We start from the raw sequence: 27,906 nt of genomic DNA on the forward strand, positions 1-27,906 counted from the left end.
GAAAAAAAAAAACTCCAATAGTGAGATGACAAAGATGTCAAAATTATCTAATGATTTTAAAGTAGCCATCGTGAAAATGCCTTAGCAAACAATTAGGAACATGCTAGAACAAATGAAAAGTGGTTTCAGCCAAAGAAATATAAGAAGCAGTTTATGGTGCAGACATGACCAAGTTTGAGGACCACATACACAACCAGTCTGGAAAATGGCACCGAAATAGCATTAAAAAGCCCTAATTACAAAGCTGTGTATCTCTTAAGGAGGTAAACCCGAAAATTGTGAAAAACATGTGTTTTTCCAAGAAGCACAAGAAGAAGGGCCTGAAGATGATGCAGGCAAACAACACCAAGACCACAAGTGCGTATACTGAGCCTGGCAAGGTCTTCATAAAGCCCAAGGAGCTTAAGTCTGGAATCTCCCAAAGGGTGTCACCTACAAGCTTAATCAACTTGCCTACATCACCCACCATGCATGGGAAAAATACTCATGCATCCATTGCCAAGGGTCTCAGCAGTGTTAGACTCCCAGCAGTTTTCAGGCTCCCACAAAGGCCTCATAGTAAAGGCCAATTTAAGAACAAAAGCACTGGTGTGACTTCTGGGCTATTATCTGTATGGAGCTGGTGTCTTCCTACTATGCTTTTTGTATAAATAAACCTTAGGCAAGATTGCCTCTCCTCAGAAAAAAGAAATATAAAAAGAACCAAATAGAAATTTTAGAACTAACAAATATATGATTAAAATTAAAAAAAAAAAAAAAAAAAAAAGCAAAAGGGGGCTCAGTAGATGAACCCCATGGCAGAAGGGAAGAGACAGAGGAAAAAAGTAGCAACTAGATGATAACACATTAGAAGCTACTCATTCTAAACTGCAGAGATGGACTGGAGGTGTGGGTCAGAGGTAGAGTGCTGGCCTAGCATGTGCAATCTGGGTTTAATCCCCAGCACCACAAAAAATAAGGAATAAGGGCTGGGGTTGTAGCTTAGCGGTAGAGCACTCGCCTAGCATGTGCAAGCCCTGGGTTCGATTCTCAGTACCACATAAAAATAAGTAAACAAAATAAAGGTATTGTGTCCAACTACAACTAAAAGATAAAAGTTTTTTTAAAAAAATAAGGAATAAATAAACAAGGGTCCTAAACTTCAAAGACAAAATGACTGGGGGAAAGGAGTACCTCGGGGACTTTGGGGATTATAACAAACATTTTTGTGATGTGTCATCAGTCCTGGAAGGATAGGAGAAAGAAAATAACTCTAAAACTTCTAAGATTTAGCAAAAAGAATTAAACACACCTACAGATTCAAGGAGCGAAGCCAACCCCAAACTAAACATTTTTAAATAGCAGATCTGCCATAAAAGAATGGCTAAAGGAAATTCTCTAGTGGAAATGAAATATGAAAGAAAGATATCTTAGAACACTGTAATGAAAGAAAGAACACAGTAAACAAAAATATAGACAAGTATGATAGACTTTTTTCTTCTTTTGAGTCGTGGTTACCAAAATAGATGAGAATATTATAAATTATAAAGGTTAAAGGATGATAAGATTTCTATATTTCATTTGATTAGGTAAAAAGATACTGGTAAACTTTAGTAAGTTATATATCTAGTGCAATAGCTACATTGAGCTACTACTTAAAAAGTTATCCAGAGTTATACACTAAAAAACAATAGATAAATCAGTTTGGAACTCAAGTGTTTAACCCAAAGGAAAATTGGGGATAGAGGGGAATAAAGTAACAGATTTAAGCCTTAACATGTCTGTAATTAAATGTGAGGTAAGTGATCTAAATCCACCAATCAAAAGACAGAGATTGAGAGAAGATTAAACAACAAGACTCAGTAATAAGATATCTATAAGAAACTCATTTCAAATATAACAGTAAGGTAGGTTAACAATAAACTAATGGAAAATATATACAAATATCGATTAAAAGAAAGTAGAAACAACTGTATTAATATCAGAAAAAGTATATTTTAGAGGAAAAAGAAAATTATCAAAGACAGAATAAGATATTCCATAATGACAAAAGAGTCAGTTCAACAGGAAGACCTAAAAATGCTAAGAGTATGCACCAGACACAAACTATAAGACATGGAAAGCAAAAACTGATAAAATGCAGAAAAACAGACAAGTCCACAATTATGGTGGGAGACTTTATTTAATCTTTTAGGTGCCTCCACAGAACATGTATGAAAGTAGACCACACCGTGGGCAATAAAGTAAATCTCAATATTTGAAAATAATGAAGTCAGAGAGAGTGTATTCTTTAATTACAATGGGATTAAAAAAGAAATCAATAACAGATACCTGAAAAGTCTATAAATGCTCAAAAATTAAATACACTTCTGTATGTCAAAGATAAAAGTCTCAAAGAAAATACAAAATCTCCTACCAAAATCTCAGTAATATTTTTTGTAGATGTAGGCAATATTATAATAAAATACATATGGAAAGGCAGAAGGACTACAGTAGCTAAAACAGCCTGAAAAAATAATTAAATGAGATGAGTCAAGCTACACTTTGAACACTTTGAACTAAATGAAAGTGAAAATATAACATGCAAGGCTTGTTGAATATTCAAAAATTAATCAGTATAGCCCACCACTTAATAGGGCAAAAGAAGAAAGACCAAGTGGTCATAGCAATTGATATAGAAAAAGCATTTGACAAATTTCAGCACCTATATATTTTTAAAACTCACAAAACTAAAAATTAAGGAGGACTTCCTCAGCTGCTTAAAAAGCGCACGCCCCCACACACACATCACGAGCTAATGTTATACCTAATGACAAAGGCTGTATACTTTGCCCATTTAAATCAAGAAATAGTGAAAAACAGAAACAATTCAACTAGAAAATGAGCAAAAGACATGGGCAGACTTATTTTTTATTTTTTTGTTGTTGTTGTTTCTTTTTTTAGTTATACATGACAGTAGAATGTTTTTTGACATGTCTGTTGTTGCTGTTACTAAACATATTGATGGAAATCTGAAGCAGTGCAGTAATGCAAGAAAAGGAAACAAAAAGCTTAGAAAGGGAAAAACAAGACTGTATTTGTGGATGATGCGATTGTCTCAGAAGAAAATCTCAAGGAACTCACAAGGGAAAAAAACCTCCCTGAACTAATAAGGCAGTTCAACAAGGTTGCAGGATATAAGATACATGTATAAAAATCAATTATATTTCTGTATGCTAGGAATGAACACATGGACATTAAAATACTATTTCCAGTTGCGCAAAAATAAAATTAAATACTAGGTCTAAATCTAAAAGTGATATTTACAGGTCCTATATTCCAGAAACTACAAAATACTAATAAAGGAAGTAAAAGAAGAGCTAAATAGAGAGATATACTGTGCTGATTGTTTGGAATACTCAGTCTTACAAAGATGACACTTCTACCAAACTGATATAAAGATTTAACATTATTCCTACCAAAATTTCAGTAATATATTTTGTAGATGTAGGGAAAATACATATGGAAAGGCAGAAGGACTAGAGTAGCTAAAACAGCCTAAAAAAGATGAATTAAATGAGTCAAAAGCTATTTCAAGTTTTACATAGCTATAGTCACCAAGTATAGTGTGATATTGGTGAAGGGATTGACATACATATTGATGGAACAGAGTAAATAACCCAGAAATCCATTCCCAAATATACACAAATAATTTTAACAGTTTCAAAAGCAATTCAGTGGAAGAACATAGCCCTTTTATTATTATTATTATTATTATTATTATTATTATTATTATTATTATTATTATTATTATTTTGTAGTTGTAGAAGAACAACACGCCTTTATTTTGTTTATTTTTATGTGATGCTAAGGCTTAAACCCAGTGCCTCACCCATGCTAGGCAAGAGCTCTGTCACTGAGCTACAGCCCAATCTAGAACATAGGCAAGAGCTCTGCCACTGAGCTACAGCCCAATCTAGAACATAGCCTTTTTAATAAGTGGTGCTCTATCAATTAGAAGTCCATAGGGCAAAGAAAAAAAAAAGAACCTCAAGCCAATTCTCCCGGCTTATACAAAAACTAACTCAAAATGGATCATGAACTTCAATGTAAAACATTAAGGCAACGATTGGGTCCCCTCTCATCCTGTGAGAGCTCTATTTTTTTTTTCCAATTTGAATAAATCCTACCCTTTTACACTCAAAAAAAAACATTGAATGTTCAACCTTTTATTGAGAAAGAAATACAAAATCCTTGGGACTTGGACCTAGGCATACATATCACCAAAAGAATGTTTCACAAAACGAAAAAATAATAAATTAGCCTTCAAAATTTTGTGCTCTGTGAAAGACTGTTGTACAGATAAAAGACAAATCTACAGACTGAGATAATATATTTGCAAGTCACATTCAACAAATGATTAGTAGGTAGAATATGAAAATCCTTAGCTGGGTGTGGTGGCACATCTCTCTATAGTCCTGTTACTCCAGAAACTGAGGTGAGAGGATCACTTGAGCCTAGCAGTCCAGGGCCAACCTAGGCAATATAATGAGACCCCATCTCACAGTAAAATAAACTCTCAAAAAGAAATAGTGAAAAACAGAAACAATTCAACTAGAAAATGAGCAAAAGACATGGGCAGACTTATTTTTTATTTGTTTTTTGGTGTTTTTGTTTTGTTTGTTTGTTTTAGTTATACATGACAGTAGAATGTTTTTTGACATATTATACACAGATGACATGTTTTTTGACATATTATCCATAGATGACATATAACTTCCCATTCTTGTGGTTGTCCATGATGCAGAGTTACTCTTTTCGTGTATTTATATATGAACATAAGAAGGTTACATCTGATTCATTCTACTGTCTTTCCCATCCCATCTCCACTTCCTTCTCCTCATTCACCCCTGTCCGATCTGGTGAACCTCTACTCCTCTCTCCCCTGATGCCCTCCCATGTATTGTGAATCAGCATATACACATCAGGATATTTTTGGCTTTTGGTTTTTTGGGATTGGCTCATTTCTCGTAGCATGATAGTCCCCAGTTCCATGCATGTACCAGCAAATGCTATAATTTCATTTTTCTTTATGGCTAATATTCCATTGTGCATATGTACCACATTTTCTTCATACATTCATCTGTTGAAGGGTACCTAGATTGATTCCATAGCTTAGTTATTGTGAATTGAACTGCTATGAACATCTATGTGGCTGCATCACTATAATATGATGATTTTAAGTCCTTTGGGTATATGCCAAGGAGTGGGATAACTGAGTTAAATGGTTGTTCCATTCCTTTTTCTGAGGAATCTCCATGCTGCTTTCCATAGTGGTTGTATCAATTTGCAGTCCCACCAGCAATATATGAGTCTGCCTTTTCCCCCTGCCTCCTCACCAACATTTATTGTTACTTATATTCTTGAAAATTGCCATTTAGGGGCAGACACTTCATCAAAGAGCATATACAAATGGCAGTAAGCACTTGAAAAGGTATTCAGCATCACTAATCATTAAGGAAAATGCAAATTAAAACTTCAGTGAGGGCTGGGTGAATAGCTCAGTGATAATGCACTTGTCTAGTATGTGTGAGGACCTGGGTTTGACCCAAGGCTGGAAAAAAGAATAAAGGAAAAAAAAAAAAAAACAAAAAACTTCTACTTCATACCTATCAGTATAGCTTTATATTTAAAAAAACGGTGATGGCACCAACAAATGCTGTTGAAGGTGTGGAGAAAGAAGATCACCATACACCACTCGTGGGAATGTAAAATATACAGCTACTCTGGAATTCCAAACAATTTGAAAGTGTCTTTAAACATTGAACATGCAACTACCATATGACCTAACAGTTGCAGCCCTGGACACTTGTTCTTGAGAGATGAAGACTTATGATTACACAAAACCCATACATGGATATTCATAGCAGTTATAATCATAAAAGCCCCAAACTAGGAAAAACTAGAGACATTGAGTTGAAGACCTTTTCAGGGACTGAATGGTTGGATAGAGTATGATATTCCACACCAATCTCCAGAGAACTAAGCTCACTGAATAAAGTCATTTCCCCAATGTTGTATACTGTGTCATTTCATATAAATAACTTTCTTGAAATGACAAAATTAGAGATATGGAGAACTGATTAGTCACTGCCAGGTTTAAGGAGGGTATTGAGTGGGAGGGGTGTGGGTGAGGCATAAAAAGATAAATGTGAAGGATTGTGGCGATAGGAGTGATTTGTATCCTTTTCAGAAATTTGGTTTTAATGCAATGTACTATAGTTTTCTAAATTGTAGCTTCTGGGGATAATTACATAAAGGTCACATGAGATCTCTCCATACATGGGTGTATCACTCCATACACCCATATGTGAACCTAGAGTTACCTCAAAATAAAAATACATACAGCTTAAATTTAATCCTTGATAACCATTTAAAATTTAAAAACATAAAAATTCAGAATGAAGAAGCCTCAACACAACCACAGTAAAATATTAATTTGGAAATATAGAATGGTTATAAAGATCAAATTAGATGTTTGTGGGCTGGGGATGTGGCTCAAGTGGTAGCGCGCTCGCCTGGCATGCGTGCGGCCCGGGTTCGATCCTCAGCACCACATACAGACAAAGATGCTGTGTCCTCCAAATACTGAAAAATAAATATTAAAGTTCTCTCTCTCTCTCTCCCTCTTTCTCACTCTCTCTCACTATTTCTTTAAAAAAAATTAGATGTTTGTGAATTTATAAAGAGTACAAAATTTATTTTTCAAATAATTTGTGTTAAATGTTACTCTCTGACTAGTCTCTGTCACATTTCTACACAAAGCAAATATTTATTCAACCAGGTCCCTTCATGCCAAATGATAAGTATTTACCATATGCCTAAAAAAATAAGAGTTAATATTTTTGTCAGATTTTAAGCACAGTATCAGTAAGTAAAAAACATTTTTATGACGATATGCTCTTATGCATTAGCATATTTTTCTGTATTCCCCATATTAAAGCATTTTTGCAGGCTTATAGTAAAGTTGATGAAGCTGCTGTTTTAAGTCAGTTAATCCATGTCACCATGTTAAAGGGGTGGGGGGTTGTAAACCCCATATATGCTTATCTCAGAATTCTTTTTTAAAAATTATTTAGGCATTGGGGTTGTGGCTCAAGTGGTACAGTGCTCACCTATAGCACATGTGAGGCACTAGGTTTGATCCTCAGCACCACATTAAAAAAAAATAAAGATATGATAAAAGTAAAATAAAATAAATTATTTAAAGATAATGGTGTTAGTTAATTAACAGACCATCTGATTATGGCTTAATTTTAGAAATTTAAGGATATGTGATTTTTTTTATTAGATTAAATCTAAATGGCACAGTGATGATATTTCAAACCTGGACCTGTTTTTGAGTTATGCTATAGTATATATTTTTAATCAAGATTTAGTTATTGCAATACAAGTAGAAACCATGAAGTTTAACTTGTATATCTTTTTAAAAAAATTTTTTTTGTAGTTGAAGGTAGACAGTGTGCGTGCCTTTATTTTATTTGTTTATTTTTTCTGTAAGGGATTAGATTATTTGCAGTATAAGATAACACCATTGTTTTAGCATTAACTATGTTGTTGCTGCAAATGGGTTTACAATTAATCTATATAGACTCACTGTTTACTATTAATCAGCTTAATGATTTCATTTGTGCAGGATCTGTCAAAGGGAAGAAGGAGCCAAGTGGTATTAGAGAGACATGCACATATTGTTTCCCACAACAAAGAATTATCTGGTCCAAAATATCAATAGTGTTGAGGTTGAAAAGTACTGAATAAGAATAATAAAATATGTTAAATTCAAGAAAGTGAAAACACCAACAAAACAGCACAATATATGAATCCTCTTTATTCACTGAGTGATAGGAAAGATGATGCTATGATTTTGAGATTAAAAATGCTTCATTTTTAATGATGACCTGAGGAAGGAGTAAGACTGAAACATACTATTGTGGAGTGACATCCCTGTAGGCCTATTGTGACCTGTGAATCATAAAATGGGTACCCTGGACTGTTTCAGCATCTGCCCCAGTGATATTGATACCTGGATCCAAGTTCATTTTCTTGCTGGCCCATACTGATGACCTCCTCCTTTCCAATTTAGGTACCCACCAGCATTGTTCATAAGAAGTACTGACTTGTATATCTTTTTTAAAAAAAAAAAAATTGTAGTTGAAGATGGACAGTATGCCTTTATTTTATTTGTTTACTTTTATCTGGTCCTGAGGATCAGACCCAGTGCCTCACATGTGCAAGGCAAGCGCTCTGCCCCTGAACTACAGCACCATCCCTGACTTGTATATCTTAAACTTTATATATATATATATTTTTAATTGTAGCCTCCTTGATGTGCCAGCTGTTTTAGCTCTTATCTAAATGTATACCACCAATCTTGAAACAGGATCTTAAATTTAAATAGTACCCAAGATAATACTTTGAGGTTAATTTCTAAAAACAAAATGACGGCTGGGGTTATGGCACAGTGGCAGAGCACTTGCTTCACACATGTGAGTCACTGGGTTTTACTCTCAACACTACATAAAAGTAAACCAAAAAAAAAGATATTGTGTTCATCCATAAATAAAAACATTTTTTTTAAATGATACCCTAGTCTGCCTTGATATAGAGGTAAGACTTTCTTAGCACTACACACACACACACACAGAAGGGGAGTCAAATGTTACAGTAATAATATGTGTGTGTACAAGTGTTAGTTTCAAGTATTAGGTTTAAGTATATTTATTTCTAAATTGAAAGTTATAATTTTCAAGTTATAAAAATTGTTTTCATATTATAAAAATTATCATAAATTATTTCATGTTATGATAATGAAGTTCATTGCTTTTTGAAATGGACTTTAATCAGTTTTACACAACTTGGGATGACTCCAAACATGCTATTACCATTTATCTTTTTGATTATTCACCAAAGAAATGAACCTATAAATGTGATAGTAGATGTACCTGACAAAGTTCATCTCCCAGTTATCAAATAAAAAAGCCAATTTCAACCAAAATTTTCTTGTGTATGTGGTATTCCTATAGGATAGGAAACAGGAATTCATTGTTTACATTTTTAGTGCCTGTTAACTGATTTTTTTGAACATGGTATTTGGATGTTACATATGCTTAATAATAATAAGGCATTCCAGGGGGCTGGGGATGTGGCTCAAGCCCTAGCGAGCTCGCCTGGCATGCGTGCGGCCTGGGTTCGATCCTCAGCACAACATACAAACAAAGCTGTTGTGTCCACCGAAAACTATATTAAAAAAAAAAATTCTCTCTCTCTTTAAAAAAAAATAATTAATAAGGCATTCCATTATTTGTAGGACACTTTGTCAATATTTTTTCACATATGTTATTCCAGTTTTCACAAGGAACACAAACCCAGATATTGCAGTTTTGTGTCCATTTCCCTTTTTATTATGCCACATAGTAGAGAATAGCAATAATGAAGATTATTTGATACTTCCCCAAGTAGCTTTCATTAAAACAATCACTTTTGTTTAGCTTTCCATGGGCAAATGAATCTGGGAGAAGCTCTTTTAGGGAACCAGAATTCGCAATAATATATTAATTTCTGAGATCCCATGTTAAGAACCTTGCTGACTTTTATTTAACCCAGAGTTTTCAAAGCACAATTCCAAAAAATGGAATTTGAAGTAAATTACATAACATCTGGTGACATTCCACAACTTGATGTCTCTAATTTTGCTTACTCTCTTACTTCATGGTAACATCTATATTGTGATAGGAGAGGTAAAGTCTTCTCTCTCCTTAATATCTCATAAAGGATTATTTTTAAGTTGTCTTTTAGAGCAGTGCTTTTCAAGTGCTAACATGTATATAGATCCCTAAAAGTCCTGGTAAAGTGGAGATTTTGATTCCAGTAAGTCTGTGGTATGGCCTATAAGTCTGCATTTATAGCAAGCCCTCTGTTACTACCAGTACTGCTGATCTGGGATCACTTTCCAAGAAGCTGAGGGCCTGTGGATAAGTCTAGTGTGCTGTTATCTAACAGGAAAATCCAGCTGAGTGCTCTCCCCTTATATCTCCTCAGACATATTATTGCTTCAGAGATCATGATCTTCATCTGTGGATTTTTAATGCCCAGCATATAATTATATAACCAAGTTTCAACCATCTTAAAAATAAAAAACCTGTCACTCCATTTCTCCTGGACATGTTTGTTCCCTTTCAGCTTCCATTAAGAGTTATCTCCGTTTCCCATTTTTCTTAACACCTCATTTCATTGTCTGACTTCCTTCACCATGGACAAGTCTTCCTGGGCCTTCTAATTGCCACACCTAACAAATGCTTTTCTGTTCTTTCTTTAAATAGTCTCTCGGGAATGATTGATAATTTTGACTGTTCTTTTATGTATAAAAACAACTTCCTTAGCTATATGATACCATTTTCATATGCTTCTCTAGAATAGACTCCACTACAGATTCTTCTTTCTGAGGTGAGATACCACCTAAATCCATGATTTCAGATATCCTGTTAGGCTGTGTATTCAGGTCCACACTGACAGCTGCTGCCTAGATCTCTCTGCATGAGTATTCTTCAGACCCTTGCAGTTTTAACACATTCAGACTTAAAGTGAAAGCCCTTCTCTAGTCCATAAATCTTCTGTGCTTTTATATGTTCCCTTTTCTTTATCCTTTCTTATGGATTTATTTGATACTGCTTTCTACCTGTTACCTTATTGTTTCTACCTGTTAAATATTGTTCCATTTTGTCCTCTATCATAATTGTCTCCTAATTGGGCTTCCTGTCTTCATTCTTCATTCTCTACACTAATATCTATTCGACCTTTCTATAAATGAAAATCAAATGCCATTTTCCAATTTTATTAAAACCACACAGTGGTTCCCCACAGCTTCAGCATCAGACTCCTTGGGTTGTCAGATAAGGCCTATTGATTGCCAGACCCCAACAGTGTGCTTTCCATATTAAACTAGAACTAATCAGCTCTGTAGTACCTCTCCCCCTCCTCTATAAAAAGTGTTCTCTGAAACTGAAATTCCCTTCCTTTCTACCTGATCCTTCAAGGATGTGGTCAAATCTGATAACCTTCTTTGGAGTGCCTTCAATGACCTCTTTCCCATTTCCCTCTCACCATCAAGTACCACACACATAAGCACACGAATAGGTAGGCTCTTTTTTCTATGCTCATTCCTCTGTCACCATAGGCATGAATTAAATCTATTTTTCATATCAGCCCACCTTAAGGGCAGAGTTCCATGAACATACAGACTTGTTTCATTTCCGCACCCCCAAAACCTAATGCATTGGCTCCCCTATGTAGTAGATAGCAGAAGTTTGTGTGACTAATATTATTTATTTATTTCAGCTTTGCTTCTCTTCTTTCAGTCTTCAATTGGTTATACTTTGGTCCCACTTCTTATGTGTAGTGGAAGTCTGTCCCTAACATTTCTGTCCTCAGCATTCTACAGCATGAGAGTTTGGAAATCCAGATAAACAGATTGGTTCCTCCTTTGAACATTGCTTCCTTCAGTAGCTACCTGTGATCTTTGTGGTTTGAAAGGACTTTTTTAGACGCAGGAATGTTTGTCGTAAAGATTATGGAAAGCTAGGGAAAGCACCCTTTTCTAAAAGCCTTTGCCACCTTTTTGAAGATTATTAAAAAAAAAAAAAAAAACCTAGAGTGATGTATTTACTTCTATAATTGCTTCCCTGTTTTTCTTTGCATTTTCTCTCTAACTTGAAAGCTTTTTTCCAGAGTTGTGTGTTACCAAAACTTATTATATTTCCTCTATGACCTCTGAAGGTATAATACAGATGATTGAGGTATAAACAATTAAGAAACTTGATTTTTGTCAAACAGTTTTGTCAAGTATTCTTCTCAATCTTTTAGCCATTTGATGGGGGTCTTTTTTCCCTTATTAATCAAATTTTCCCTAAAATTAAGATTGGAATTTTTTTGACATGATATTTTTGAGAAAAAAATTATAAGAACTTGGTGAAAGAATGTTTTCCCTAACCTGCTGTAGTCTTTGCTAAACATCATGACACAGATATAGTAATTAAAAATGTAACAAGTGCTTACACTGTTTGTGGGAATGTAAATTATTAAAATGAATCAGTAACTCCGGGAGGCTGAAGCAGGGGGATCACAAGTTCAAGATCAGCCTCAGTAAATCAGCAAGGTTCTAAACAACTTAGCAAGACCCTGTCTCCAAAGTGGAAAGATAAGGAGTGTAGTAAAGTGCCACTGAGTACAATCCCCAGTACAAAAAAAAAGAGAGAGAGAGAGAGAGTATGAAGGTTCCTCAAAAATTAAAATAGACTACCTTATGATCTGAGAGTCTCTTTCCTGGGTATATATACAAAGTCAGTATGTTGAAGACAATCTTCATTCTGGTGTTTATTGCTGCATTCTTCACAGTAGCCAGGATAATGGAAGCAGCCTAAGTGTCCATCATCTGATGAATGAATAAAGAAAATGTGGTACATATGTGTAATGAAATACTATTTAGCCATTAAAAAGCTTGAAATCCTACCATTTGCAACAACATGGATGAAACTAGAGATCATTATATTAAGTGAAGTAAGCCAGACATGATATTACTGATCTGGAATATGAGAAAGTTTGATCTCATAAAAGTTAAGAATAGAATGGTGGTTATCAGAGGTTGGGGAGAGTTAGATGGGAGTAAGAAGTTCTGGTGTGCTACTACCCATTAGGGTAACTATAGATAAATATATTTTAGAAAATTAGAAAGGACTTTGAATGTTCTCCCCATAAAGATATGATAAATGTTTAAGGAGATATATTTAACCTGATTTAAACATTATTCAGTGTAAACATTATCAGAAACACCATATGGTACTCCATGAATTATGTCATTTTTACATTTTATGTATTAAAGTAATTTAAGTTTTAAAAACTCAAGTAGCTTTAAAGTTCATTGTAGTAGTAATTAAAAATAAATAAATAAAAATATGAAAAGTCAGGGCTAGACCTTGCTGGCTTAGCTGCTAAAGTACCAAAGATCCTGAAAAAATGATAGCTGAAAATATAGCCAGCTAACCCTAAGACAGATGGTACTAACCTGCCAAGCTACCTAAACTGACAGGATAGATGAATTTCTTTGTCTGGAGAGAACACATGACTTAATGAGACAGTACTAACTAGAAAGAAGACTAATTTCAAGGTCTCTTGCTTGTGCTTATGTTCTGTAGTAGCACTTGGAAATCTCCAGACTTAATATGCATTGAGAAGTCATCTTGCTTGTTTGGAGCTTTGTTATAAGTAGTGAATTAGGTATTTTTAATAGCTGAATTGTGAGTATAAATAAGCCTTTATTGCCCTCTTAACCCTGTTCTTATTGTCGAAGCCAACAGGACTTCACACCAGAAATCTGGTCGGTTTTATCAGGCTTCCACCATCCCTTGAATATAATTTAGTTTAACATTTACAGCTCCCAGGGCTGGGGATGTGACTCAAGTGGTAGTGCGCTCGCCTGGCATGCGTGCGGCCCGGGTTCGATCCTCAGCACCACATACAAACAAAGATGTTGTGTCCGCCAAAATGTAAAGAATAAATACTAAAAAAATTCTTTCTCTCTCCCTCTCTCTCTCTCTCTCACTCTCTCTTTAAAATATATATATATTTATGACTCTCTTTCACAAATTATAAGACTTTGCTGACTAGCTTCAGCTTCTCCTCCTCTAAACTGGTCACCGCCCTTGGGAACTTTTTAGATAAACACTAACTCTTGAAAGGTGGATCACTTTCTGTACTTCTAAACCAAGCTAGCTAACACATCCATATTGTACATCCCCTTATTTTTCACATATACCTATACTATTTATTCATATGTAAGCATGCAATTATATCGATTGCCAACTGCCAACACTTTCCCAAATGTAGATGACATAAGCATTAAAATTTCATCTAAATTTTTTCATTTCCTCCTAAAAGCCTAATTTTCTTCCTTTTTAATATACCTCAATTCATGGTATACTCTTCCATCTCAAGTCACTTAAACCAAAAACAGAGTCATAAGCACCTTGCCATTTTTAACCTGTCATTTACTGAGTCCTGTGTATTTCTTCATGGTAGATTTTAAATTTGATCTTTGCTTCCATTCTTGTGGCCACAATCTTAATACATCAAACTTTGTTTCTTAGACTCCTCATTGGTCTCCATATTGCTAGTCTTGCCCTTTTACAATTCATCCTCCAAACTATCCTGTTTCTGTCCCTCACCTGCTTTTTACCTTTTCAGGATTCTTTGGTACCTTTAGAGCCACCTCTAAAATCAGCTCATATGCCAGCCTGTCCCTACCTTCTAACAGAATTGAGCTTAAAAATATCAATTTTTTCCTCTCCTCAGTTTTCCTAATAAGTGAGTAGAAGCTTGCTTATCCTGCAGGTCTTCATTCACAGGGCTTTCCTTCTCAGAAATGGTCATGACTCTTTACTTCTCTAAGCAAATGGAGGTTTTCTTTCTATTCCAGTTTTAGACTTGCATATGTCCTGCTTTTTCACATCCTTGTGGTAATGCACATATTTACCTGAATAAATACACATATTTACGTATTATCCCCAATGCCTGGTCCAAATCAAAAACTGGGCAAATGTTTACTGAATGAAAGAACTCCATTACTAAGGAGTTAAACATCTTTGTTGTCTCTGACAGAAAGTAGCAACAGGAAATTCTTAAATACTATAATCCCCAGTCCTTTCTAATCTAATAATTCCATATTCTTCCCCCAACCTCTTTATTCCTAAGATTTTTTTAAGGGAGGTGGAGTTTACTGTGGATTTAACCTTGGGCCTTACACATGCTAAACACACACTCTACCACTAAGCTATCTCTCTGCCCCCATGCTAAAGTTCACCAAGACCACCTCTTTTTCTTTTTAATAAGTAGTCACCGGTGGTGTTAATTTTTGTAAAAGGTGGAAGGAGACAGAAACACAAATAATCACAAATTATGTATACTTCCAAAAATAATCCTAGAAATCCAAAATAATTTCCAGCTAGGTTTTTGAAGGATGTGAAAGTATGCTTTTTATGTTCAATTTAAACTGACATAAATAAAAATTTCTTTGTCTTGTATTAAAGGTGATACTAATAAAGGAAAGATAAATGTGATAAAAAAGAATATTAGATTCTAATTCTGCTTCTATAATGGTATGTGATCTCAGGCATTTCACTTCTTTTTCTGCAGCTCAGTCTTGTCTGTTTAATGAGAGCATTATAATCAGTATGTTTAACTGTGGCCCTCTTTCAGTGAAACATGAGAAAACTATATGAAATAAGCAAAAACAAAACAACTGTACATTGGAATTGGGGATACTGTGGAGAATGAGGGGGAAAGGAGGAAGAGCTTCTCTTTCTGCTGGGCTATCCCTCCTCCCTTCCTCATCCCCAAAGGGTAACCCCAGTAAAATTAGTTTGAAGTATGATTTGAAAGCCATTTTAATTGAATGGTGTGTGAGTTTTCTTCCACTGAAGCTAAAGCAAGTAGAATCAGAACATTTTAAAGTCATGGAGTTTGAAATGCTTTAAACTCCCTAGTATTATATTTTCTCTAATCTTCACAGGGCTTTCCAGTTTTTACATAATACTTACGTCTTTTCACAATATACCTTATTTTTTAGGGCTCACTCTATACATGATGCGTTGCTAGGTCATTTCTTTAAAGCTTAGTTTTATTTAATCAAGACATTCGACTTGACTAAGGAGCGTTGATCACTTTTCTCTTCTTTACTGTACAGTGTTTGTGGGGTATATTTACATTTAGCACTGTACTTTCTTCTTCTGTTGCTCCTGTGTGTTATAGCACCCAAACATGCATGATGAGAACTGACATACATTGAGTACTAACTGCATTTCAAGCACTATTGTCAGTACTTTACCTTAATCCAACAATTCAATAAAGTAGCACCATTAGCATCCTTATTTTATAGCAAATGGTGAAGTAGTAGGTCTCAAGCAATGCAAGCTAATAAGAGGTAACACTGGAGTTGAATCTAGAGAACCTGGTTTTAGAGCCCTGCCCTTAGCCATTCTGCTGGTTTTACAGGCATAATTTTATTTCATGACCACAGGTTTTCTTGAAAGAAAAATTAATTTTCAGTATTTGCATACCTAATTTGAATTTTTTTTGCAAAATAATGAAAAGCTATGTAAAACACTTAGTATAGTGACTAACCCCTAATAAATACTTTTAAAAATATTGGTTAGTATTAATTTAGGTAAATAGACACCTTTAACTGATTTTATACAGCATTTCAGTTGCATCATGTTTTCTAATTTAAAAACTAAAAAGTAACTTGGAAGGTACCTTGCTCTCAAGCGTATGTTCAAATATTTAAAATTGTCCAAGGTAGGGCTAGGATTGTGGCCCAGTGGTAAAGCACTTGCCTACCATGTGTGAGGCACTGTGTTCAATTCTCAGCACTGCATATAAATGAATAAATTAAATAAAGATCCATCAGCAACTAAAAAAAATTTTTAATTGTCCAAAATACTTAGATATCATAATTTTTATCTTGCCACCAGGTGGCAGCATGCTGCATAAGGAAATAAGGGAACTTAAAATTTATTTTCCATGTATTTCCTTAAAAACTGGCTAAACCTTAATAAAAACAGTGTTGTGTTTCCCTTGCCTCTGTTCCCTCTAGTCAGTACTGAAGACCCACTCAACAAGCCATGTGTGGTGTACAGTGATCTGCCTCAGCCCTGTCCTACATTATTCCTCTATCAGTTAATGCAGAAAGTTTGTTGTTGTTGTTATTGTTTCTGGTACTGGGTATTGAATCCAGGAGTGTTTAACCACTGAGCAACATCCCCCATCCCTTTATTTTTTATTTTGAGAAAGGGTCTCACTAAGTTCCTGAGGCTGGCCTCAAACTTGCTATCCTTCTGCCTCATTCTCTTAAATTGCTGAGATTACAGACATGTGCCACTGCACCTGGCTTTTTCTCTGTCTTTAACTGAGAGTTGAGCCCCTGTGCCTAGATTCTCCCAACTAACTGTAATAGTAACATAACTACATTCTCCTTTTCCTTCTGTAGGTTCCTTAATGCCTAATAAAGTTCTGAACATGGGGTAACAACTTAATAGGTGCCCTTCAGTAAATGTCATTGAGACCTAAGACATACATTAGTATGTATATTAGCTGATTGTGTATTTGGATTATAGCACATATAGAGGTTTTTGTGGTTATATTTATTTAGGTTTGTACTATTAAAATCCCTGAAAATTTTCCTTAAGTTTAGGTATTATCAGTACCATTCAGATAACTGTGTCCCAGAGTCGAATGGTGAGTGTCTCGGTTGGAAGGCAAGAGAATTAATGACTAATGAAGAAAATGATGGTAAAGGACTGACCATGGCAATTAATCAAAGTGTGGTGAAGGGGAAGACCTGGTAGTAAAATAGAGAGGCAGGCTTCAGATCCTGGAATGGCACACTCAGTGCCTGGGAAGCAAGATAATCACTAACTTTAGTTGGCTGCAAGAAAATCTGTTTATACTTCATAATTGTGGTGCTGCCTAGACGTTGCTTGTTTCATGGTGCTAATAATGAAGTCATTTAATATCAGTTTCTGGGCAGATTTTTTTTTTTTTTTTTTTTGCTATACTAAAACCTATAAGTTTTGCCTATGGCTTTCTCCTTAGTAACATCTTTAAAAAGTTGCCCCCCCCCAAGAGATGTCTACATAAGGAAAAAGAAACCAACATTTTATGGAGACCCACTGTGCCCTGTAGATATGTCCTTGCTGAAGATAATTGAGTTTAATAAAGGTCTTTTAAGTACCCATTTCATTTTGGGAATTATGCTAGAGATTCAAAGATACATTATGTTTAATATCTATAGATAAAGTAATTCTAAGGGAACAGCCCAGCCATTCAAATTAAATTAATTCTGTGAACAATATTAAGTAGTGCCCTAAAATATTTTACCAAGCAATACTTAAAATGTATTATATTATGTCCATAAAGAATACAGTGATCTGAATGGATTATAAACATCTATACCTGGAAAAATATGGAGATTGATACTGAATAGAGTAAAATGATCATTTTTAATACCAGATAGATGTTTTATCATTATATAGATGTATATTTCGCACCTTTATTGAAATGTTTTACACTTAAATGGGTAGATTTTATCTGTGATAACCAAGGCAGTCATCTTAAGAGCTTTGTATTTTATCTGTAATAAGCCTTAATAGTATTTGGTTACTGCTCATTGTATTTGGAAACTCAGCAATTTCAGTCCACCACCACACATTTTAAAAACAAATGTACTAATATCTACATTTGTCATGTTGAGTTTCACATACTAAGGACTCATTAAAATTAGTCATTAATCAGTTAATAATATACATTAGATGTTAACTTCTTGTCATGAAGTATATAAAACAATCTATTTGTATGATATTCTCTGTGATATACCTAGAGAGGTAGGAAATATATTAGTGTCTTTAATTGTAATCAAAAAGTTGTATGACAGAATAAATGTAGCATCCAAACACTATTCCATTGATAACAGATATTGTTGTGAAAAAAAAATAACCATTTGTTATAATTCAGTTAAAAGAAATTGTAATACATCTTAAGCCTGTGTGGTACAATTTTGCTTTTAAAAGTGTTTAATAAAGTATTAAATGCTATTTAGGCAATAAAGTTATTAATGATTTAGAATATTTTACATAGCATAGATTTCTTTTTTTAATGTTTTTAAAAATATTTTGTTTTAGTTGTAGTTGGACACAATACCTTTATTTTATTTTTATGTGGTGCTGAGAATTGAACCCAGAACCCTGCACACGCTAGGTGAGCCCTCTACCATTGAGCCACAACCCTAGCCCCTAGCATAGCTTTCTTAAGCCAGTATTTTAAGTGATTCATCTACAGATTGGCAAAAGGGAGTTTATTTACATAAATTGGCACACCTCATAATGACTTTTGTAATATTAAATTGCTTGTTTATTTGACATTATAACTCATTTTAGGGGACCTTGCAGTTCTGCCTAGTGATACAGTGAAATGTACATATGTGGATACTCCCTAAGGAATCCCAACTCTGAATTTATGTATCTGTTGACTTCAGTGTTTAGTTAGCCCAGTTTCTAACAGCAGCACAGTAATTGATGTGTTATTGAATATAAAGTTAAATTTTTCCTTATTTATAGAGAGAACTTCAGTTTTGAAGAATGTGAATCAATTCATAGTTGGCTGAAAGCCAATTTCTCCTTCACTTTAACGGCAGCACACACATGAAAATCGTACCGCGTCCTAAGTGCCTTGTGAATCTGCAGTGATTAATTCTTCTCATTATTTTCCTGCAAATTCTCATGACCCTCTGTGATGATTCGATCTGCCACACAGAGTTTATGCATATTCATATCTCTGTGCTCCTGCCACAGTCTTTCGAGTCTCCTTTACTGACTGGTGTGTGCTTGGTGCAGTAATTGAGCTGCAGTAGATTGATTACTCTGGGGAGCTGTAAGGCCTTTAAAGGTGAAAACATATCAGTCCTGTTAATTAGGAAACAAAAGCTCTGATCCCAAGTTCAGCAGTCAAATGTTTCCAGTGTAGAAAAGATGAAATGTAGGGTTTGTTCCCCTCCATGAACTTTGTTTACTTTTTAAAATTTGAATTAGGTTCATATCAGTGGTACAAGAGAATGACTTTCTTTATGAATGTTCATGTAATGCTAATTGAAGAAGACCTTATTTATAATGTTGATTAGTACTCTTATTTGTCCTCTCTCAAATCTTATACTTTAGAATCTATCAGAGTTTATATACATCTTTTGTAACATTGGTAATATTCGGATAAAATACCTTAATTTTTGCATAAATATGGAATGCTTATGGATTAATTTTAATATTGTGGACTTCATTTGGTCTGCAGTATTTTAACTAATTTTCAGCTTAGTACAATAAGTACATTTATTCAACATGATACAGGATTTCAGCTGCCTTATGTCTCTTATCATAAGTATCCTGATCCTTTTCCTCTTAAAACTATATAGTAAGTACTATATGGCCACAAGGGCCCTGTGTGGAACAGTGTCCTCCAGAAGTAAGCTAGTTTCAACATGGAGGATCATGCAGGTCATCTGCATAATTGACATACGTTGTTCTCACGTGCACTCTTTGCAAATTATGATATTCTCACCACTACTTGTGGTCATTATTTTTTCTTTTGAGATATAATTTGTATGCGATAAAATTAACACTTTGAAAGTGTGGGTTTTAGTTTACTCCCAAAATTGTACTATCATTACCACAATCTAATTCTAGAACATTTTCATCACCCCCCAAAAAATAAATAAATAAACCACATACTCATTATCAGTCACTCCCCACTTCCTAGCCCCTAGTAACCAATACTCTACTTTCAGACTGTGTAGATTTGCCTATTTTGGAAGTTTCACATAAATAGAGTTGTATTATATGTGGCATTTTGTATCTGCCTTCTTTCATGTAGTATGTTTTCAAGATTCATCCACCTTGTAACATGAGTCAGTACTTCGTTCCCTTTTATGGCCAGTAATGTTCCATTATATCAGTAGCCTGCATTTTTTTTTTATTCATTGATAGATGCAAATTTTCCTGCACCCTTGCTTTGCTCTTGATTTTAGGAGGCCAGCTTTCAGTCTTCACCATTTAGTATATTAGCTGTGGTTTTTCTTCGGTGCTGTTTATTGGCTGGAGGAAGTTCCTTTTTGTTCCTAATTTGTTGAATTTTTCATCATGAAGGGTTGTTGGTTTTTTTCAAATGCTTTTTCTGCATCTATTGAGATGATCATGTGATTATTTTTGTGTCCTTTATTCTATTAGTAGGATGGATTACATCAGTTAATTTTCATAAATGTAACTCTGTGATATTGTCTAGAGATTTTATATAATGTCATTTTACTTTTGTGATTTTAATAATATGACACAATTTCTTTATATTTCAGGCATTTATTAATACAGCAAAAGAAATTTATGAAAAAATCCAAGAAGGCGTCTTTGACATTAATAACGAGGTACATGCGTATAAATATCACTGGTTAATATTAATTTAGAATTTTTTGACTTTTACTTAGTATTTTGATTCATGGTTTTATATTTGTTTTAATTCCTAAAATGATAACCCTAACTGAATACCTGTAATTAAGTACAATACTTAAATGTTTATGTTCTAGTAGAGCATCACTTTATCTATGTAAATGGATTAAGGTAAGTGGCCCTATCCACTTATTGCAAGCAATGCAAAATAATATAAATCCCCCAAAGAGCAAAGAAAATCCACTTTTATCCACATGTCCATATGGTGTCATCTGCTTTGGGGAATAATATTCTGGTGTGTGAATGCATGTACTATGTCCCTAATTCAAGATGCTGTCTCTCTTTTCTGTTATAAAAGAAGAAAATTATTTTCAATTTGGAAATTACAGTATAGCAGAGTACGTGTTCAGAAGACTAAATTGATATATATATATAAGTGGCAATTACAGGGTTTTTTTTAATTATTTTTAAATTTTGAGCCCTTTTTGATCAATGTGATTAGGATGAAATGTAAAGCTTTGAAGCATGTAATTCAGAATGTTCACTAACTATCATTTTGACTTAGATCCACACTCTGTGCTTTTTCTTACTTATTTTTAAGTATTCATGTGAATAGGGCATGTTATTTGTTTATGTAAATATTTGTGCCTATGTAAAGACTTCTAGCTTCCAAAAGGAAAAGGCCAGTTCTTCCCCCATTTGCAACTAGAAAAGCATTGTTAGGAAGCTATTGCATTTGGGTCTCTTGTTCTGTACATGGATGATACACTCTATTATTTGCCTCAGTAGTCTCTGCTAAATGCAGCAGCAATTTGCCTGAGGTTTCCAAAAAGTACTTGCTTTCTCATTTCTTTTTATTTGGAATAATAGAGTTTCTAAATCTTATCTTCTAGACCTGTATGGCAGTACTTCTTGAGTTAATTTAAAGGTGACACCATTCACAGACTAATGCCCTATAAATTGAACAGTAATTGGGCCTCTATTTAAAAGGGCACGTTCATTGTTTCTGTCTGATTTCATATAGTAGCTGACTGCTTTACTGTGCCTTATGCAGCTTTGATTGTAATGTGCTGTCAGAAGCCAACAGGCCGTGCTATTTATTTGGCCTAATGCCAAGTCTGACTCCTTGATTCCTCAAGAAGTTGCTACCAGCCCAGAGGGGGCAAAACCAATGAGCCATAGGGCATGCTTTTTATTAAAGAGGAGTCAAAAGAGCGAAAAGAAACCACATCAGCTGCTGTCAATACTGAGCTAGTGCCAGAAACCCCAAGGCTACTACTGTTGCAGAACAACTGCCAAGCACTATAAATCTGAGATTTACTGTGACGTAAAGTTTCCTTAAGAGCTTAATTTCTGAAGCTACTGTATTACTTTTCTCAAAGTGTTGTATTTTTAGGTAAAATCCACTTGAGGGAGTGAGGGTTAAGACATAAGTGTGAGTTTGATGAATGAAAGAACTACTCTGTGTGTGGGTTCTTGGCAACCTGCCATGTCTTTGGGGATCATAGAAATTATTGATGACACAGAACACTCATATGCCCTTAGCCTGTACAGCTGATTCAACATGGAACAGAAATGCTGTCTAGAGAAAAGATTTTACGTCGTGTTAGAACAGCAGGGGCTTTGGATATTTTTGTTCTTTAAAGATTCCTTGCAATAATTATTTTAAACAATTTCTCCATTATGAGAATTCTCTGAAAAGCAGCATTATCTGATTTCTGTTAACCTAGTACCTAGTATTTTCAGAAATATTTTCCCAGTGCTATCTTTTAAAAAAATGGAACATCTCCTGTTTTGATTGTTGCTAAAATCTGCTTTTTCAAAGTTATTTGGTAAATGGTATCATTAAGAGTTAAATGAGTTTTTTAAAAAATCTAATTAAACTCTACTGTCTGATCGGATCTTCTTATACATTTATTATTCTGTTCTCCTTTATTTCAGGCAAATGGCATTAAAATTGGCCCTCAGCATGCTGCTACTAACGCAACACACGCAGGCAATCAGGGAGGACAGCAGGCTGGGGGAGGCTGCTGTTGAGTCTGTTTTTACTGTCTAGCTGCCCAAATGGGGCTATTCACTTACTCTTTTCACCCTCTCTCCTCCTGCTCAGCTGAGACATGAAACTATTTGAAATGGCTTTATGTCACAGAAGACTTTAATCCTTCAAATTCTTGTATAACTTTGAATAAATGGTTCATGTTCACTTAAAAAGACAGATTTTGGAGATTGTATTCATATCTATTTGCATTTGATTTCTAGGTCAATTGATGTGATTATTTTTGTTAAATGTTGTCTTGTGCCCTTAACTACAAACTGAATTGTATTAAACACTACAAAGTCATCTTGAGTATTTTAAATTGGTTTGTGTAGTTAGGTTTCCCAACACCTGTGGTTACCTAATGTTTAATATTATAGAACTGTCCTCAGAAAGTTTGTCAATTTTCAAGACTGTAAGGAAAAACAGAAGGACTCTTTTAATTCTGTATTTATCATTTACTTTCTGTATATATAGTTTAATAACTTGCTTGGGTGTAATTTGCCAAGCTTGAATTCTTTAATGCATTTGCATAAATTCTATACTGTTTAGAGCTTAAAGCTACAGAAGCATTGTTAGGAATTGCTTGGACACTGAATTTTAAACTTTTTGACATTGTTAACAAGCATGTTCATCTTTTCTTGTCACTAGTCCAAGAAAAATATGCTTAATGTATATTACTAAAGGCTGTGTATGTTAATCTGTTTTAATGCCAAAAGTTTGCTATTTGTCCACAATTTCCTTAAGACCTCTTCAGAAAAGGATTTGTTTGCCTTAATGAATACTGTTGGATAAAAACACAATATAATGAGTGGAAAGGGCAGAAGCACGAAATCCCTACATCTAAGTGACTCCAAGAAGAATGAGTATCCACATTTAGATGGCACATTATGAGAACTTTAATCTTTCCTTAAACACAATAATGTTTTCTTTCTCTTTTATTCACATGATTTCTAAGTATATTTTTCACGCAGGACAGTTTTTCAACCTTGATGTACAGTGACTGTGTAAAATTTTTCTTTCAGTGGCAACCTGTAATCTTTAAAATATGGTAAGCATCTTGTCTGTTTTGAAGGGGATATGACAATAAATCTACCAGATGGAAAATCCTGTTAAAAGTAGAAAAGCTTTAGTAATTTACTCTGTGGTAGTTTTATCCTTTTTTTCTTTTTCTCCCTTGGTCTATAATGAAATTGTTATAGCAGTGCAAAATAAAATCCTATGTATAAAAGTGTTCCTTTATTTTTATTATGACCACATCTTTTTTTAGTGTATTTTTTTGGTCCATTTACAATTTGTACATGTATTTAACCATGTTTTTGAAAAAGGTCAGAATGTTTAACACCGTATTTTAAAATTTTACTGAAATATAATACTCTCCCTCTGTTGAAATCTTTGTTGATGATGTAAACTAGTACTTTATTCAATTAGCAAGAAAGAACATTTATGCCTGTAAGAAGGCACAAAGAAGTTGTAAGTGTGAAAGTCACGACCATTTCCAATTCACTCACTGACTTCCACTTTCTGCAGGTCTTTCCTGAAGATCAGCAACACTGTGTCAAAGCTTTGACATTGCTCTTGTGGGAAATCACCAACACTGTCATAATTTTGTTTTATCACACTTCTTGGAGGGCAGAGAGGAGGGTGGGATGAAATCTAGTTTCATGAGTATTTTTGTTATGAAATTTTTTTTCCCTCAACGTGGTCATAACAAAGTCACTGATCTCACTAATCACTCTTTAGTGATATATAGAAAAGGCTAAGAAGAGGCCATGTTCTGCTTTATATCAAGAAAACAATGATTCTTTGGAAATTTTAAAACTCACGTTAACTTTTCCAGGAGTTTAATGCTATTTTTTTGTTTTGTTTTTACTCTCTCCCTCTTTTCTAAATCAAGTGTAATAAGAGAAATTAATTGTTAAAACAAGCAACAACAAAACAGCACATGTGTTTTAATGCCTTAACAAAAGATGGAGCCCCTCAAATACAACTCCTGTCACAGCAACCATATGTGACCTGGTCTGGGACAGTGGGGACAACTGGTGAACTGCTTCTATGTAGCTCATTACTGCCTTCTCTACACAGCGCATCTACCACTGAGGATATGTGTTATGAATCCTTTGTTAATTGACAAAGCAATGTTACTGTCATTATTTTCATTCCTTCTTCATTTCATTATGCCAGCCACAAGTAATGTAATATTGTTGTCTGTGATTGAATTTTTCATACTATAATTGATTCTTTAATTGATCAGTGATCTATTTATAGCATCTGTGGGCATATAGCTAGAAAATCAGTCACAGAAAAATTATATATAACTTTTAATGTCATACTATGTAACATTTCAAAATTATAGTCTTCATAAAGACATTGTTATCCTTTGTCTTCTAAATTTAAGCTGAATTGAGAGCCATTTTTTGAACATGTCATAAAATTTGATAAATAATTTAAGCAATACCCAGGAACTGAACTGGATCTTTCATACCTAGTTTGTTTTTAAGAATATTCTAAAATAGGCTGTTAATGCATGCCTGTAATTCCAGCTACTCAGCAGGCTGAGGCAGGAGGATCATGAGTTCAGGACCAGTCTGAGCAATTTAGAAATTTATCTTAAAATAAAAAATAAAAGAGGCTAGAAATGTAGCTTAATGGTAGAGTGCTTGCCTAGCATACTTGAGGCCCTAGGTTCAATCCCCAATACCACAAATAAAATAAGCCTGTTAACAGGAAAACGTTTCCTATTTGCTAATGATCAAAGGGCAAGGGGATAAATGGTATCAAAATGTGTCTGATAACTCAGAAAAAAAATAATTTATGTCTGGCTTTGGAACTCAGTAAATAGTTACTCCCTAATAATGAAACTGTCTCAATTTCCTTCTGAGGTTGACAGTGGAATTCAACTATATGAATATATATATATGTATGTATGTATATCCATCCCTATTTCACAACAAAGAATTGGCTACACTGATAAAGTACTGACTGCCTGTGTTTCTTAGAACTTGGTTTTGAGGCAGGAGAATCTCTAATTCAAAGCCTCAGCAACAGCGAGGCACTGTCTCTATATAAAACTCAGTGAGACCCTGTCTCTAAATAAAAACAAAATAGGGCTGGGGATGTGGCTCACTGGTTGAGTGCCCAGAGTTCAATCCCCTGTGTCCCCTACCAAAAAAAATTAAAATAGAGCCCAACCTATAGTAGATCTTCTCATATGCCATTGATTCAAATCAAATAGGAAACTTTAAAGTGCCAGTGTATGTATGAGTACTAATGAGGCTTATTTGTTTATTCTTAGAGTGCTGAGGAGCAAACCAAGGGTCTTGAGTATACTAAATGTGCATTGTCCCTGAGCTACATCCCTAGCCCTGAGTCCATTTGTTTTACAAAAGCATGAGGTTTGCTCTTAGATATTGAAGGACAAACGATCAAAAATATGATATAAAAATGGAAGAAAATGCGCAGACAATACACAAAAGAGAAAATATACCTAAAATGTATTTTAAAAATTCACAAAAAAAAAACCTAAAACATGAGCTCATGGATGTAAATTTTCTTCGGTATACTAACCTTTTTACTCTACATGTATCCCATAGCGTTATGTTCTAAATGTTAGATACACCCAATATAATTGTTTTTTAGAAATTCAAACATAAGAAAAAATGCAAATTTAAACTGAGATGTCATTCCTCACCTGTGACATTGCTACATTCTGTTGGTGAGGCACCCTTGTGTTGGTTGAAGTTCAAATTGGAACTACCCTTCTGAAAGGGAATTTCGCAGTATTTAATGAAATTACATGTATACTGGCTGCTGACCCAGCAATCCTACTTCTAGAGCTCTATCCTGATGACAACACAGAAAGCTCACATGAACAAGGACACTCTTGGCAACATTAGTAGTAATTGTAAAATATCGATTTGAAAATTGCCCAAATGTCTACACATAGGAGAGTGATTGGATGAACAAGGTACCCCCACACAATAGAATTGTGCAGAGCTGGGGGGAAAAAAGTTTGAGGATGTTGGGCATGATGGTGCATGCCTGTAATCCCAGTGGCTTGGGAGGCTGAAGCAAGAGGATTGTGAGTTCAAAGCCAGCCTCAGCAACTTAGGTGCTAAGCAACTCGGTGAGACCCTGTCTCTAAAATTTTATAAAAAGGGGCTGGGGCTGTGGTTCAGTGGTCACAAGTGCCCCTGAATTCAATCCCCAGTACGGGTCAGGTGCAGGGAGCAAGGGGTGGGGGAGGGGAAGCTTGAGGAAGAAGATCTCTATGAATCTATGTCTTAATTTCCAGGATATATTGTTTAAGTGAGAAAAGCCAAGTGCAAAAGCATTTACAGCTTATAATAAGGCAGTTTAAGCAAACAAACAGGTATTTACTCATCTGTGCAAAAGAAACAGAATAAGCCAGAAGTCAGCTAGCAACAGAGGGATGGATATGGTGGAAAGCATTGGGAATGGGGTGGTTGGGATAAGGGGAGATTGACACTAAACTATAACCATGTTTCACATGCCTCAAATGAAATTAAAATCAGCCTTGATGTGCAGGAACTCAAAATGAAATTCAAAGTAATTCATGAATCTAATTACAAATACAGAATATTAATTACCACACTGTAGAGAAGAAAGCCAACATGTAACTCTGGAAAATGCTGTAGCCACTGTATGGTATAAGCCTAAATACAAAATAAAATGAACTATACACAAATAATTATACTCCAGAAAGGTGTTATGAATTGGTAATTCTAAAACTGCCTTAAGTGTATACCAAGATTGAGCAAAAAAGTTAGGGATACAATATGGATGAAAGCATATGTTATGGAG

The 27,906-nt window shown here is 34.6% G+C and overlaps 1 protein-coding gene across 2 annotated transcripts in view; it reads left to right on the forward strand.

The window, feature by feature from the left end:
• Rab2a (RAB2A, member RAS oncogene family) overlaps positions 1–24,316 on the forward strand; it is an 85,982-nt gene extending 61,666 nt beyond the window's left edge. For both annotated transcript variants that reach the window (XM_078017064.1, XM_078017065.1), the window contains 2 exons: positions 20,957–21,025; positions 22,989–24,316. In XM_078017064.1, the coding sequence (XP_077873190.1) occupies positions 20,957–21,025; positions 22,989–23,084 (165 nt within the window). In that variant the 3' untranslated portion in view covers positions 23,085–24,316. The remainder of the gene's footprint in view (positions 1–20,956; positions 21,026–22,988) is intronic.
• The last annotated feature ends 3,590 nt before the right edge of the window (positions 24,317–27,906 follow it).

Source organism: Ictidomys tridecemlineatus, chromosome 7, assembly GCF_052094955.1.
Source record: "Ictidomys tridecemlineatus isolate mIctTri1 chromosome 7, mIctTri1.hap1, whole genome shotgun sequence".
Classification (NCBI taxonomy): domain Eukaryota; kingdom Metazoa; phylum Chordata; class Mammalia; order Rodentia; family Sciuridae; genus Ictidomys; species Ictidomys tridecemlineatus.